At 40.0% G+C, this 17,465-nt stretch overlaps 1 protein-coding gene across 1 annotated transcript in view; it reads left to right on the top strand.

The window, feature by feature from the left end:
* SLC49A3 (solute carrier family 49 member 3) overlaps positions 1-17,465 on the top strand; it is a 399,244-nt gene that overhangs the window by 292,521 nt on the left and 89,258 nt on the right. Inside the window, exon 6 of the mRNA XM_086961652.1 lies at positions 8,411-8,527. Coding sequence (XP_086817778.1) covers positions 8,411-8,527 — 117 coding nt within the window. The remainder of the gene's footprint in view (positions 1-8,410; positions 8,528-17,465) is intronic.

Below are 17,465 nucleotides of genomic sequence, written 5' to 3'. Positions count from 1 at the left end.
ATGCCGGTTCATTGATGATAAATAAAACATAATGCACAGATGTGTTGATATGTCAGCACAAAGCATATCATACTTTACAATTTTGGTCACTTATGTGTAATTCCATTGATTTTCATGAATGTACCCATAACATACAAAAATATATATATCTCTCTTTTCCATTAAAAATATATATATATATAAATAAATATGCATGTTATATACAATATAAAAATAGAAATATGCTATAAAAATATTGGTATTTCACTAATAGCTATACATATATATCGGAATAAATTCCTAGATTTTATAAGGACCTGACCTCATTAATCTTGAACTAGTCAAGATAAAGAGTTGTGCAAAATAGAGCTAATGTGCAAAATACAAATTGAGTGCAAACAATGTATTTATAGCAGCATAAGAGTATTTCTTCAATTAAAGTGCTAATAGTTAGTGATGTTTTCCCCATTCCATAATATTGGTGCTCTCTTTTTTAAGGAAAGAAACTTGATATTAACAAGATTCGTATTTTTAAAAAAATTATAAGATAAAAATAATTTATACTTATAATGTGAAAGACTAAAACCAAAATTGAGATAAATGGAAAAGGCACTGGGGCCGCAGTAAGATTATTAGACTTCAAAACAGGAAACAAAAGTTTGAAGGTACCTTGTCGGAGACATCCTAACCAAATGAATGAGTTCTTAAAGGAAATAGTGTAGGTCCTCCGTATTGTTTAGACCGTTGGGCTGTCTACTATCTAATTCTACAATGAATTTAGATTCCAGCTGCCTAAGGCACTTTTCTCTATTTCCACCGCGCTGATTCTCATTCACTGCTCCGATGACAAAATATTTTAAGTCTGCTAAGTTGTTTTGGTGGACTGCCTTAAAGTGTCTTGCGACAGGGTACGTGCTATCGTTATTCATGATAGCACGCAGATGTTGCAGAATTCTGACGTGTACTTGCTGCTTGGTACTGCCCACATATCTGAGCCCGCAAGTACACGTCAGAATGTAAACTGCATATTCAGTCTTGCAGTCATAGCATCCCTGAATTTTGAATTCCCTCGGGCTGAAAGGTGTGGTGTATTTTTTGGTAGTTATACCAAATTTACAAGCCCGACAGGATGAGCATTTAAAAAAACCTTGTTTATCCGGTAACCAAAGAGTGCTCTTCTTTTTGGTACTAAGGTCTGGGACGCTTTTGGCTATTTCATTTCTCATCGAAATGCCTCTCCGAAAGGTTATTATGGGTTTTTGAGGCAATTCTGGTGTCATGACTGCATCTGTCTGCACTATCGCCCAGTTTCGATTAATTATTGATCGAATTTGGCGATGCTGGTTGTTGTAGGTTAATATCAGCCTGGGCGTATTGGGAGTGTCCTCACTTTCCTGCAGGGTATTTTCTTCTGTATTTGATGGCAATGATTCCCTAGATCTACTGTTGGCTTTATCCAAAGCCCTTTGTAGAATTTTTGCTGTGTAGCCTCTCCTACGGAATCTCTCCACAGCCTCTCGCATGCATATAGTCTGTTGTTTCTCATCACTACATATGCGTTTTATTCTGAGAAGCTCACCATAGGGAATGCTGTCAATTAGGTGTCTGGGGTGGGCACTAGAGGCATGTAACGTCGAGTTACCGGCTGTTGTTTTTCTATGTAATGTTGTTTGTAACTCACCATTTTCAACATAGACCTTTGTGTCCAAAAATTCAACCTCATTACAACTCATGTTTGAAGTGAAATTCAGATTCATTTTGTTCACATTAATGTCCTGTAAAAAAGCATTTGCACTTTCATTGTCCCCTTTCCACAACAAAAGACGTCGTCTATAAAACGTAACCAAATTATTATAATGTTACCATATTTTGACGACCGTTCTTTTCTCAGTGTCTGCTCCTCCCACCAGCCAACCACTAAACAGGCATAGGTGGGGGAGAAGCAAGACCCCATCGCTACGCCCCTACATTGTCTGTATATCTTTTTGGAAAACGCAAAATAGTTGTTATTTAAGCACTAGTCAATGCTTATCATAATTACTTTGTTGTGTTCGTAATATTCGATTGGTCTTGTGGACAAGAAATGTTTAATAGCATCTAGTCCCACTTGATGATCTATACAAGTGTATAGGGATTCAATGTCCAATGTTAACATTCTCATACCGTCTTCCCATTTGATATTGCTGATTTTTGTTAGAAAGTCACCGGTGTCCTTGACATATGATGGCAAATCCCTGACCAAATCTTGCAAGAAGAAATCAATGTACTGTGATAGGTGCTCACTTGCACTTTCAATCGCCGATATTATCGGGCGTTCTGGGACTGGGGTTCTCTCCTTATGGGTCTTGGGGAGAAAGTATATTGATGGCAAAACAGGTGAATCATTCCATAGAAAAGTATATTCCTCTTTGGAAATCATATTGTCTCTTTTACATTGGAGTAGATGTTTCCGCAAAGTTTCCAATGCTTTTGTATATTCTTTGTTAGTTGTTTCCACATAACACATAGTGTCAGACAACTGTCAATTGGCTTCTCTTATATAGTCTTGCTTGGGCCACAATACTATGTTACCGCCTTTGTCTGAGGCTTTTATAATGATCTCAGTATTGTTACCTAGTTTGGTCATTAGTCGGTTGTATTCCAGTTGGTTTTGACTTAATTTTTTAGGGTGATGACTGACTCGATGATGCAAATCCTTTATGTCTTCTGTTACCCTGTCGTGGAATATATCAATTGCATCCTTGGGCATGATTGGTACAAACACTGATTTAGCTTGAATGGGCTCTTGCCTGCCCCCAATTGAGCTATTAAAGCTGATTGTAGGTGTTCTTGGGTGGACATATTGCTTTCAATTGCTTCATCGATGTTTTCTTCTAGTGCTTGAGCTGCCACTATTCCTTCAACATCAGTGGCTGTTAATCTGATGTCCGAGGATGGTTGTTCCACTATTTGTTTTTTTGCCAGTCCATTTTTAATCTTGTAAAATTTAAGCAGTTTTAATTTTCTGATGTAACTGAAGATGTCAATTCGAGTCTGAGCAAAATTGAAGTTTCTTGGGGGACAATATGATAGCCCCAACTTTAAAATGTGTTCTTCATTTTCATTCAATGTCAATGATGTCATATTGATAATTGTTTTATCCATTGCATTAGTTACTGTTGGTTGCGCCAATAGTTTCTTTTCCCTCTTCCTTTTGTTTTTGTTGCACCTTTCCCTCCTTTTTGCATTTCGGGTTTTTGTGTCACCAGTGGTTGTGACTGTTGTTGTTTCCGTGGCCTTAGTGTTTTTAGTCTGTCCTCGACTAAAAAATCTATTTCCTCACCGAGGTTTAGGGTTCTGGGAGTAGTATCCTCATCGTCCGTGCTGTTAGTACCGCTGGCACTATAAACTGAACTATCATCACTTTGTTCACTTGCGGGATTATTGGTGTCAGGAGCCTGTTGATTTGAGAATGTTGCTTGTTCACTCATTTCCTGCCCTGTAGTCTTTTTTGAGTTAGCTTTCAGTTTTTTGGCCACAACGAATTTTTTTGCAAATGTGTAAATTCTGCCTTGCTCATAGTCTGCCAGGTCACGGGCGAATTTGTATACTTTGCGCTGTTTGATTTTTTCTTCTTGTTTTTGCAGCCTATCTTTAATCTCCTTGCGCGTTTTTGCAATGTAGTCATTTGGTTCTAGTTTTGCGTTCATTGTGTGTGTATATATATATATATATATATATATATATATATATATATATATATATATATATATATATATATATATATATATATATATATATATATATATATATATATATATATATATATATATAAAACAGTAAGTGGCCATGCCAAGGAATGAACGTAACATGGAAATGTCTTGTAGCAGTAGATATAGCTTGCACTTTAACCATATCAGGTATCATGCCCCCTTCAGAAAAGATTTTGCCAAAGAATTTCAACTTTGTTTTATGGAATTCTCACTTATCAGCATTTAGAGTTAAGCCAGCATCAGTTAGCAAATGACAGACATGCATGAGAGCCATGTCATTTTACTTCTGAGTAGCTCTGAAAACTAAGATTCAATTGCTATAATTAAAAGCATTCTCAACAGGCTGTCTTATACGTCGCATGAGATCTTAAAAACATCGGTAGCAGATGACACACCAAAGCTCAGTCACTTGTAACAAAATAGACCAATGTATGTAGATAAGGTAGTACGGTATGCATAATCTTCTTCCACTTCAAACTGGTGGTGTCCGAGACGAGAAAAAACATTCAAACCATTCTGTTGGGTTATCATGTCCGCAATGGGCAGACCAGGATGTCATTCTCTCTCAGTTGCCTTGATCATCAATGGAACATTGACCTTCTTTTAGGTCTCAATTGAAGTCCTTCTTTTATTGTGGTGGAGATCTTTGGAGTAGTTCTGAGCCACCACCCAGCAGCTTTGGTGGCTCGCTGCTTCGTATACGGACAGCTCCATAAGCACAAATGCGAGGGCTTCTGGGGTTGTGGTGCCAGACACTGAGGTTGTACAACTACCTCGATTTGGGTTATGGTGAGTAACCAATCTCTATTACATTTAAAACACCTGTCCAATCATCGCCTGGCAGCGCTTCCTATCGTAGTGTTAGCTTGTTCTTGGAATTTTCTTTGCTTTTGTACTTTCAAACTTAGTCACATTTGCCTTTAGCGTTATCACTCTGTATAATGCATTGTATTATGTTGCGTAGCAGCATATTACTTTTATTGCAGCCTTCTCATTCAGTTCTCGGCCATCACCATGTATACTTCTCACCAAAGCCTCCCTTATCTTCAATGCTTTATATAGGCTGAGATTGTGCTGTAACTCCGCATACACCAATGTCGATTCTGCATTTCGACTGCAGCACAGGTTGCATGCATAAGCAGCTTGCTTGACCACGGCAAACTCTCAGGGAGGGCACTTTCAATCTTCAGGTTAACTATTCCTTACTCGTCGCCTGTTGTAGTGTTCTTCCCGGCCCGGGCACTTGCAAATGTCTGTGCCACACATGGAGGATTGTGTTACATGCCTTTATTCATCAGCGTGTAAACGCAAACTCAACATCCTAAACCTGTCTTCCCTTCCTCACATTTAAATGTTCACATAATCCGTCTACGGAGTCCACTGTAAGCCAAAAGTGTTCCGTCACTTCTAACTTCTAACTCATAAGACACTACAATACGTTTCATCAACTGATATTACAAATTGTGTAGAGGTGGATCTGATGAATGAGCAGACACAACTTGTTGTTCTCTGAAATGGCCAATTACTATTCTTTCTGATAAGCGAAAACCAGATAACTGTCTACTTGTGACCTGTTTCCGATATATTTTCGTGTCAGTAGTTATGGAAGGATGATAGGAGTCACGTGTCTGAATTATCTGCACAATATCCACTGGCTTGCTGGTCGTTTGACATTACCCCATTCACATCATTTTTAATTTCTGCCCTTTAGGAATTTTATGAAACAAAATTTTCTGTTCAAGGCTTGTCTGCATATGGATATATGTCTATGATTAGCTGTAAGAAGTGTGTAAGGCTAGTAACTCTAGAGATGGTAATAATTTTTTCCTACTTTACCTATACTTAACAGAAAATGTTTAGAAGCAGGATGAGGATGTAGGGGTTAAGCCTTATTTCTGCACTAATCTCCCAGAATAGTACGCAGTTGTTCTAGCCCATTTTGGGTACGATTAATATTGAGCTGTTTCTGTATAGACAAGGCACAAGCCACCTGCAAGCAGAGCACGAGTTTGCTGTCGAAATTCAGAGGGATGCCTTTTCAAGGCCTCTATGGTACCCCATAAAGAATTCAGTCCTGTCAGATGTTATCGAAATTTTAACCCTATACAGAAATCAATCTTTGGGAGCCATTGTTCTGTATTTCTATAATGTACCCTGGTTCCTCTAGGAATAGTATCCCTCCTCTAAACAAGAAAGTTGGTATACTCAGGAGTTAAGGGAGGAAAAACAGAAATGTAGGCGAGCCGAGAAAAAATGGAGGAAACATAAGACCGAGGAGACTCGAGCGGTTTTTCTTCATGCTCAATCAAAATACTATAAAAACATCAAGCAGGCTAGGAAAAATCGCCTTATGCAACAGCTAGAAGAAGCTGCTAACTGTCCCAAGGAGCTTTTTAAAATCCTTCAAAACTTTGTTAAACCCGCCGCATGTGAGAGCTCTGATGAGTTCTCACAGACCTTATGCGACGAGATATCGTCTTTTTTCGAGAGTAAAATAAACACTATATATGAAAAAATAGTGGCTGCCAATAACAGCACGAGTGACATCAATAAGATCACATCTCCAACCTCGCTTAAAGATAACGTACATCCACTATCTTCCTTCCCTCTAATTGAAAGTACAGAGCTCCCTCATCTCATCACTCATATCAAATCAGGATCTCCAAATGACCTCCTCCCTGCCAAGATGGTTCCTCCTCTGATCCCTCTCCTGGGGCCTTTCATACAGAATGTCATTAACATCTCCCTCACTAAAGGACAAGTCCCAGCAGATTGGAAAAGGGCGGTGGTAAACCCAATACGTAAGAAAGCGGCATCCCCATGGACCGACCTTTCCAACCTGCGTCCCATCTCACTCCTGCCATACATCAGCAAGATAGCTGAGAAGCATGTGAACACCTATCTGTCACAACATCTCGAAGCGACGGAGGGACTGGACTACTCTCAATCTGGTTTCAGGCCGAACCACAGCACCGAATCAGCCCTTCAAACAGTGACCAATAACATCAGAATGGTACTGGATGAAGGCAGCTCTATGATTCTGGTGCTGTTGGACCTCTCCGCCGCTTTTGATACGGTGTCTCACAAAGTGCTTCTTGAGCGATTAAAGGACGTAGGAATGGAAGGTGTGGCTCTGGCATGGATGGAAAGCTTTCTGTCAGGCCGTTCTCAAGAGGTTTGGCTGGGCTCCCACAAATCCATCTATAGGGAGCTCAATAAGGGAGTGCCACAGGGTTCTTGCTTAAGCCTGACACTTTTCAACGTGTATGTGGCTCCCTTGGCCAACCTAGCAAGATCATTTGGGTTTACTCCGGTGTCGTACGCCGACGACACCCAACTCCTCTTTCCCTTTAAAGACCTGACACCTGCAATAAAAAGATCTTTTGCAGAGGGAATGAGAGCAATATCTGCATGGATGTCATCAAACTGTCTCCAATGCAACATAGGAAAAACGGAGGTCATGTTGTTTGGACAAGCAGCAGCACACTGGACACCTGAATGGTGGCCCCTGGAATTAGGTCCTGTTCCTAGCCCTAAAAACACGGTGAAAAACCTTGGAGTGCTATTAGATCAGACACTCACTTTCAAGGACCACGTAAATCAGGTGGCTAGTACCTGTTTTCGAGCCATCGGAATGCTAAGAAGAGTGTTTCCCTATCTGCCAGACTGCCACAGGAAAACACTTGTGCAGGCATTAGTCATCAGCAGAGTGGATTACTGCAACGGCCTTCTATTAGGAGCAAATGAAGGGCAGTTTAAAAAGTTACAGGTGATCCAAAACACGGCAGCAAGGGTAGTCCTTAATGCTCCCCCCAGGACTCCCTCCCTCCCGCTGCTGATTAGGCTCCACTGGTTACCAGTGAGGAAGCAAGTGCAGTTTAAGACCCTGTGCACTATTCACAAAAGTGTGATAGGCAAAGGTCCAAAATATCTAGCCAAAATCTTCCAGCCATATGCCCCTGGACGAACCCTGCGCTCAGGCAACCAGCAGCTTCTGCAGGTGCCTAGAATAAAAAAGTCCAGACAAGGAGGGCGAGCTCTAGCCCATCTAGGACCAAAGCTTTGGAATTCCTTACCTCTCGAGATGAGATCACTCACCAGTCATCTGACCTTCCGAAAGGTCCTAAAAACACACCTATTCCCCAGTAACTGGTCCCCCTCTGTTAATATGTACCATTTCATCTATCTATAATCATCTGAGGATATTCTTACTGGCAAAGCGCGGAGATACCCCTTCGGGGGTCTATTCAGGCGCTATAGAAGAATATAAAATAAATAAAAAATAAAATAGTGGGAAGGCAATGTTTCCTTTTTACTGGTCCATGGATGATTTCAGTCAAATGCAAGTGAGACGGTGTTGCCTGAGCCTAACCATCCCAAGAGCCCAGGCCATGAAGAGGATGCCTAAGATGGCTTTAGTGAGCCATCATGATGATTCTTCATCAGTGGCGTTGTCCGTGAAATCTCTAGGGAGTGATGATAAACAATGCAAAAGCAGTAAAGACTGCAGCTTTGCGTATTTATTTTTAATGAATTTAGCATTACAGTTTTCTTTTAGAGGGACAGAGGGCTTCAGTGCCCTAATGGTCCTTTTCAGTCCCACTTCCATCTTTGTGATGTTTTGCGGGTTGCTTCTTGTCTCGAGTTATTTATTGTTTGTGTTTTCCTTATATTCACAGCTCCTGACAAATAAAGCATTCTTTATCCTGATGGTCTGTGTTGGAGCTGGAATTGGAATAATAACGGCCTTCTCAGCACTTTTGGAGCAGATCCTTTGTGTCATGGGGTACTCAAATGTAAGCCTCTTTGCATAGTTTTTTTGTTTAATACTTTTATGTCACCAGACACACTTACTAAATAACGTGTTATAGCAGTGGTGAGTATTCAGATGCTTTTACGTTGGTTGTGTCCCATTCTGTTATTCCACTCAGACTGGTCCAGCCTGGGTCTTTATCAAAAATGTGAGCTGGAAGGTAGAGTATAGCTGATAATCTGCAGGCAGAAGAACCCAAACACAAGGGCTGGCAAGCAAGGAAGGTTGTACTACTTAAGTACCTGCTAGAGAATATTATGCCATGATAGAACAAGGGGAATGTCTCTGGCTTCAAACAGGCCATCTTTAGCCTTTCCTTAAGCCGCCACAGTCTGACCTATTACAAAGAATCTCTGGAATGTTCTGGACAGAGCCATGCAGTTCACATCTGTTGTCTGGACCCTCTTCAACACCACCACATACCAATTGAACGTAGCTAATACTACATCGAACCCAGCATAGCTGCAGCCACCTTTGCGACATACGATTCCTACATGCATCTTCTAAACACACAAAACATACAGTACACACTTATGACATCCATGTCGCTCATGGCTGGGTAAAGGACCCGGTGCAAGGGGCTGGCAGAAAACTTTAAAAAGTGTGAGAGTATAGTTGACACTTCTCTCTGCCACAGGTGGGTAAAAGGCCTGCCTTCGCCACTATGAACTGTATTCCAGCCACAACTGTCTTTCATCTAGAGTCTAGTAAAATGAAAGTACGCTATTTCATCTCAAGAACGTTAAAAACATATATACTTCAGCATTTACCCAACTTTAAAAGGGTTAGTGTGTACTTAATTGGTAAATCAACAATTAACTTAATTTTTAGTAAAGGCTCTCAGGCTTATGAAATACGTACCTGTTTCTTTAAAGGATTTCCTTTCTCAAGTTTTACTGCCATGGAGGAAACAACTTCCTTTCCCATATACAAGCGTCTCTCCAAGATCTTGTGTATTGCTATTTAACCTACCATTCTTCTAATACTCCGACCACATGAACTAGTCACCAGACCCATCTTTCATGTTCTGTTTTCAATCTCTGCTAAATTGTTTGCTGTAACAAAGATATTAAGAGAGGGGCATTTGCACACTAAACAAAGCATTCACTTTTATTTGCATTGTAAAAAAGTAATTAAACTGCTGGATACTCTGACATGGCTACCATGCCTGCTTTCTTATTTACTGAAGGATAGGGCCTGCTTTAAAAATAAAAAAATGGCATTCAGCGAATAGCATCAGCAAAAGCTTGCCAATGGTCTCCTGTACCATTGTCTGATCCCCTTGATGCCAAAGGCCCACATTCACAAATTGGAAGCTGTCCTCCTTTATGATAACGGGATACCATCCCTGGTCCAGAGTTGGTATCTGATCAAGAGTTTTGACTGCAATTGTGGTCCCAAATGATTGATTCTTTACATTGCGGCTTGCATGGAGGACTTGGATGTACCTTTCAAGATCTCTGCTCCTTATGCGCAGTTGTTCGCAAATAGTATTTTGTGAATTGTAAAGTCATTTCTGGATTGCATTTTTGCACTTGCAAAGTGAGGGGCTTCGCAAATTGTAGACTTTAAGACTACATTAATGAATAGTACTTCGGGTGTAAGTATATCGTTATTAGGCTTATCATAGTAAAATATATACTTTACTAAAATATTATGTAGCATGTCGTTTTCGATTATATATTTGTTAAATATTTGTGGCAGTTGTGAAATTTTTATGTATTTAATTTTACAATAGTATGATATTTATATTTTTTACAAAAACATGTTTTAATAGGTATTGTGTATACTTTGGAAATGAATTTATTTTCCCATAACAATATATTTTTAATAACATTTTTATTATCTGAATGTTTGGCTTATGGGGAAAAAGGGTAGGGAAACTTTTAAAGTATGTGTTAATATTTTTCGTTATTTTAAATATATATTTCAGATTTTTATTAGCAATGGTAAAAATTGGAAATTTACAATTTTAAATATATTTGCAGAGGGAAAAATTTTTCACATCTGTCCTTGATAATGTTAGAATTGTAATTTTTTAAATGTAAGTTATATATTTATGCTAAAGAAATCGTATTTCTAAAATGTTATATTGTTATTATTTATTTAATTTAATGTTTATGCTATGTTTTTGTATATTTTGTGCTTATGATAATGAAAAGGCAAATACTTAAAAAATGTGTCTGAATTGTTTTAATATTCATTACAGTAATTTCAAAAAAATGATATACATTTTCTTAAACAACATTTTTATTTTCATTTATTGTGTAATAAAAATGTGAATTTATATTTCAGTACTAAATGTATATAAAGCATTGAATAGTTTATTTGAAATAAAATGATGAATAATATTTAAATAGTGGGATGTTTGGTTTACAGGGGAATTGGGTGAGGAGATTTCTTAAGTATTTGCTAGTAGATTTATATTTTATTTAAAGTGTTTAAGTATTGTGTTTTAATCAATTCTAAATATATATTATTTTGAAATGTAAATTTAAATATTGTAATTTTTAGCTAGAATTTTAATTATAATTTTACATTTTTTTCAATGTTTTGATGTGTGTATACAAAATATGGTACTTTTCTATATATGTGTACTTAATCTATGTATAAATTGTGTTATATTGTAATTAAATTATGTTATTTTAATAATGTATTTATTTGTTAAACAATATAATTTATTTACATTTTAAATTAAGTTTATAATGTAATAGTTTCTAATTTGTATGATATTTATATTGTTAGCAAGGTGTTGTAAAGAATTAAAATGTAGTTTATAAATATTTCACTCATTTTATTATTTGTATTATTTTTAAATTTAGTTATGATTGCTAAAAGTCATTTTTGTTTAATAAATGTTCATATTTTTGTTTTGTTTTATATTGTTATATTTTTATTTTTTAAGTATGTATGTAAATTGTAAGTATGCATGTGTATTATATTTATTTTATTTATAATTTTGAAAAATTATATACCGTCTTTAGGGAATAGTCAATGTTACAACTGCAGTGCCCAACACCTTTCCCCAAAATGGTTTAGTTAGGAGTGGGAATAGCAACTGTAACCCCTTGAAAGGCCAACACCTTCCTGAAAATGGTTTAGATTGGAGAGGGAGCAGTACATCTGATCACATAGGGCCCGATTATGATGTCAGATGGATCACCACCAACATGCCATCGGTGGTGGTCTGTCTGACATCTGAGACTGCAGTCTAACCGCCACATAAAGATGTGGTCGGTCGGAGTGCAGCAGGTGGAGGGACCTACCAACACCTCCAAAGGCCCCAGGAGCGCATTGGAGTGAAGGATCGGAGCATAATCTCTACAATAGGAGCGGTGCCTGCAGAGGCACCACCGTAGAGATTACGATGTGCCTTTTCACTCCAAACGCCACGTAAAGGCAGACAGAATGGGAATTTGGGGGCCCTACCAGGACCCTTTTCCCCCGGGAGCCTCTGCTATGGGCGAGGGGGGCACATGTGGTGCCCCACCAAACATCCATGCACCGTGTGCCAGGCAGCACATGGTGCCTGGCATACAGTACATGGATGTTTTAGAACTGCCCTTTTTCCCTTTTTCTAAGGCTGCAGCACAAGCTGCAATGGAAAAGAACCGTTTTCCGACCGCTTGCACGGTGGTCCCATTGGAATCAGGTAGAAGGGATGGCCAACATATCGTTGGTTTGACACCTGGCCGATGGAATGGCTGTCGGACACTCATCCGACCACCATTGTAATGAGTTCCTTAAGGCCATATTATCAAGAAAGGGCGATACATTATCGCCGCTTTTATCGGCAGGAAACTGCTGCTAAAGCTTCGATAATGGGCTTGATAATATGCCCTTGTGAATTCCCATAGAAGCCCCAGTTAACACCAGAACCTGGGCTTCTATGGGAATTCACAAGGGCATATTATCAAGCCCATTATCGCCGCTTTATCAGCAGTTTCCTGCCGATTAAAGCGGCGATAATGTATCGCTCTTTCTTGATAATATGGCCCATAGTGTTTAAAATTCCTCAGAATGGTTGAGATTGGACTCTGAATAGTAAATTTAACCCCTTTAGTGTCCAACACCTTCCCCAAAATAGTTTAAATTGGAGTTGTAATAGCACATCTTGCCCTTTTAGCATTCAACACCTTCCCCAAAATGGTTTGCAGTGGAGTGGGAATAGTCTCCAGAGCTTTGCGGTCTGCCAACCCAAGTGGTGGGATTTTAGTTTTAAGTTGAACCTTTAGGGGTTATTTTATTTTCACAACTGTGTTTTTTTTGTTTACTTTAAAAGTGCCTTTGTCCAGGTTTGCGAGTGTTGAGTTGGATTTCTCAGTGTGAAGTGCTTAGTTTATGCTGAAGTGCTTCTTTTGTATCAAAGGGCCCCATTACGATGCCGTAACGGTAAACGGGACCGCCATCGCGGTGGGCGGGGCTGTCGGCAGCACTCGCCGCAATGCAAAATAAGCATGTTGTGCATTGGCATGCACAACGTGACCGGCACCGCTCGGTGCCTGCCACCCTGTGCATGCCAATGAAGGTGGTACCATGGGTACATCCCAAGCGCAGGCATTCACACCTCACTCTCGCGGGGGCCTGCAACGGGCCCTCAAAGGCATTCTCTGCATGCCTATCCATGGCGGAGTCTCACCATGGAAAGGCATGCCCCAAACACCCATCCTAATATGGATGGCGGTGCCTTGTTGTGGGCCTTTTCCGCCCACCAGGCAATCGTGACGATTGCCTGCTGGGGTACAAGCAGCCGACGGTCTTTTAGTCTGCCGCGGTACCCCTCCAGGTAGTTATGGCGGGTGGATCACCACTGCCGGTCGTGCGGTGTTGATCCACCCGCAATCATAATAGGCCCTTAAGTATTTAATATATATAAGAAAAGAGAACGTATAGTAATATATTTTTAGATTTGAGTTTTTAAATTATGTTCGATTTATATTAAGTAAGTACATTTTATTTTGGCTAATAACCATCCACAATTAAAATTCACACATGTACAAAACCCTCCCCAGAGTCAACCCACAGAACAAAGCCTTCTATGCCCATTGCATGCATGGCCAACTAAGGCACCAAAATATATTTCCCTGGATTCTATGCACACTGATATGGGTGCTTTAAAAATAATAAAAGCCAAATGTGCCGTTAGTGTCCTCTTACACAACATAAATTAAAATACATATAATAGTGCCCAGCACATTATAAAATACAGTCTCAGCATAAAATGTTCTGTACATCAAATCCAGCTATATATGATTTGCACTGCCTCCTTTGCCCTCATCTAGTTCCTTTCCAATATAAGCTGGCCAAATGTATTCATAACTCTAGGGAAAGGAATGGACAGCATTGGAAAATCACCTCTCAAACAAAAAATGATTGCCTATTGACATGTCTTTATTCTGAACTGACGAAATACTGGTTGTAGCCAATATCTCTGTTGCGGTAAGATACACGTGCAGACACAATAAATGCAGTACAGTCTCTTGCAAACACAGTCTGCAACTGTTTGATGATGGTGCATCTCTCCATTTTGTTAACAGGCCTAGTGAAGCAAAAAAACAAACAAATCCTAATTGCATCAACCTTATTTTTTTTTTTATATGATTGTGACTTTCTGCGAAATATTTTTGGTGCTGAAGACGCTTCTGTGAATTCATGGTCATCGAACTATGGCTTCTGAAGATTTCCTTGTCGCTCAGAAATTAATAAAGGTTTGACTGCTTGTTTACGATCAGTTACATAAATTGCTATATACTTGTTCTTAGAACCACTTGTTATCTACTTTGATATCCGTCAAGGCAGAAGACAACTCTGTCATCCAGAGGTTTCATGATTTCCCACTCTACATCTCTTTCCATATGCATGTTTAAAGTGTACCATCCACAGCATTGACCAGGCAGTAGGAAAATACTCTTTGTGTTTGAGTCCCCTGTTTTTAGCCTGGAGTGACACCTACCTCGCCAGTGCCGTATCACTGACTACAACTCCTGTTGTTGGGACCACCTGTTAATAGACCGGTTTGACTCGCAGCAGGTCAATTTTGGAACCCTTATCCCCCTTCTTATCGCAGCTGCATGGAATAAATCTTGAACCCCCCTCCACATTTGCCTAACCCAGTTCCTCCATCTGGCTTTAACTGCTCGCCCAAATGTGGCTCCTAACTCCGTAAGAGAACCTGACATCAAACTAGAGCGGATCAGCCTAAATGCTTATGAAATTAAGAGCCCTTCTTATCAAACAAAAATGCATCTAAGAGCTTAAAACACAGACTCCATATATGTCACTCAGAAATTCTAATCTATTACCCATACTTCTGTTCGCATAAAGGAGCTATAATTAGTGATCTTATCTCCTACACAAAAAGACAAGCATAAAGGAAGAAAGCCCTATATATGCTCTTTGGTCTTAATGACTACTTCCAGGCAAACTCCTCATGGTCTAAGACTCAGAAGAACCAAGCGCTCCTACTCAATTAGCTCTCGAGTTCCCCACTTCCCCTTCATGCCTAACACTATCCCCACTCAGACATTTGGATGGCCAAAATCATTAAAACAATTATACACCCGCACCAGAGAGGGTTCATACCAGGGAGGCAGCTTAATGGGCTTACCTTTCAGGTGATCGGCGCAATCGATTTTTCGGAGGAGAGGAAGTTGCCACTTACCATCATTGCAGTCGACGCCGCTAAGGCGTTCGATCAGGTTAATTGGGAGTACTTATGGGAGACCATGAAGAAGTTTGGCTTCCCATTAAATTTTATAGAAGCCGTTAAATCTTTATATCTGAACCCCAGGGCGAAAGTTTTAGTTAATGGTGCCCTTACGGGGTGGTTTAGTATATTTAGAGGCACCAGGCTGGGTTGCCCCCTGTCCCCCCTATTGTTTAATGTCTACATTGAGCCCCTCGTGTGCGCACTCAGAATAGATCATAGCAGTTTACCTTTTAAATTGGGGGACTTGGAGCTTAAAACAGCCCTATATGCAGATGATCATCTTCTTTATACCTCAAACCATATTGACGCAATCCCACGGTTATTTGAATTAGCTGAGGAATTTGGTCAAATATCTGGGTACATGATTAATAGAGAAAAAACTGAGGTAATGGGGTGGAATACTACAGATATCATACAGGGAGCCAAAGATCAGATGAGGTATCTAGGGATTTATATAACCCAGAAATGGATGGATATACCAAAGATTAGTTAGCAGAAGGTATCAAAGGAAGTTTGCAAGCTATTACAAAAATGGGGGAGCTTACCATTGAATATTTATGGGAGAGTTAATCTCGTAAAGATGACGATCCTACCGAAAATAACCTTTCTGTTCAACACAATTCCATTACCCTTTAACTCTAAAGATATTGCCAGTCTTCAAGGGAACATTGGTTCTTTCAAATGACACCCAGGATAGCGTGGAAGAAGTTAAGGAGAGGGATGAAGATTGGAGATTTAGCCTTACCCGACCTACTTTCCTACTGTTATGCCTTCCATTTTAAGAATTTTAGAATTTTGGCAAATAAACTAGATTCTTCTGCACAGGGCATGTTATTTAGCGCAATGTTATATGATCTACTGCAAGGACAGGAATTCTTTCTTTATAAGTTTGGGGACCCCAAATTTTACAAGAAGGTCCGCCTTAAGATATTTCTGACTACTCTTAAAAATTGGGGACATATTAGGAGAATACTGGGGATATCATATTACACCTTACAGGCCCTAATTTGGGATTCCCCCGGGCCTCCTGATTGTCTGTTAGACCAACTGTCTCAGCCGCTTAAGTTAGCTGGTATGAGGTTGTGGAGGGACTTATGTAAAAGCTCACAGCTTATGAGCTGGGAGTACCTCTCCAATTTGACAAATGGGACTCTAACGAGATTTAAGTTCTATCAGCTCTCTGCTTGGTGGGCAACACAATCATGGGGTAATGAAGAAGATAGTATGCCTTCTGATTCTATCTCTAGAGTGAGCTTATGGAAGCGGGAGGTCTCCTTCTGGTATACAGCTTTTATAGAAGCAGGGGCCTGTTTGGATTCCGAGTTGGAGAATCTTTGGGGTACTGTTCTTACAGAAAAAGAGGAGGAAATTCGGAAAATTTGGTGCGATTCCTACACCATGTCTCAGACAGTGATTAAACCAGCAAATCTTAGAAGGAACCACCTGTATACCACTTATAGAGTGTATTGGACACCGGGGAAACTATCCAAGATGAGCACAAGGTTATACTATTGCCCCAGATGTTAAGATCAGGCTGTGGACGATCAACATATGTTCATGGGGTGTCCAAAGATTGCTTTATACTGGGCTGTGGTATGTGGTTTCCTAGAGGAGGTTCTACTAAGACCAATTGAACTTAACACTACTCTGGTTTTTTTGGACTCATCGGATTATTGTATAAATACCCCCACTTCGAAATTGCTGTTTTATGTAATATTGGATCTAGCCCTGATCTCTTGACTGGGTGAGAGCTTTCTGCTTAATTCAGAGACTCTGTCCCTCACCACCCCTTGTTGTAAATATTTTTGTCCACCCTAAGCGTGGAAGGGTATTCTCAGATGTGAGACCCTTGCTCATTGCACCATCAGGATTCAAGCAAACCGGGCCGAAGACGGCTGTAATGCCAGAAACCGGTCCCCGGGAGCTTGTTTCCTTCCCAGTGTAAGAATTGGCTTTTGTAGTTTGGTTTGCCCTGTTCCCATCATGCACTGGGACAGGAACAGACTAATTTGCATACAGCCAGGTTCTGAAACTGGGATGGTGCAGTGAGCTAAAAAACGGTGTTGGATCTAGCCCTGATCTCTTGACTGGGTGAGAGCTTTCTGCTTAATTCAGAGACTCTGTCCCTCACCACCCCTTGTTGTAAATATTTTTGTCCACCCTAAGCGTGGAAGGGTATTCTCAGATGTGAGACCCTTGCTCATTGCACCAT

The sequence above is a fragment of the Lissotriton vulgaris genome, chromosome 3_1, assembly GCF_964263255.1.
Source record: "Lissotriton vulgaris chromosome 3_1, aLisVul1.2, whole genome shotgun sequence".
In the NCBI taxonomy this organism is placed as follows: Eukaryota; Metazoa; Chordata; class Amphibia; order Caudata; family Salamandridae; genus Lissotriton; species Lissotriton vulgaris.
The sequence above is the reverse complement of the archived record's forward strand: the minus strand, read 5'-3'. Positions and strand labels throughout refer to the sequence as shown.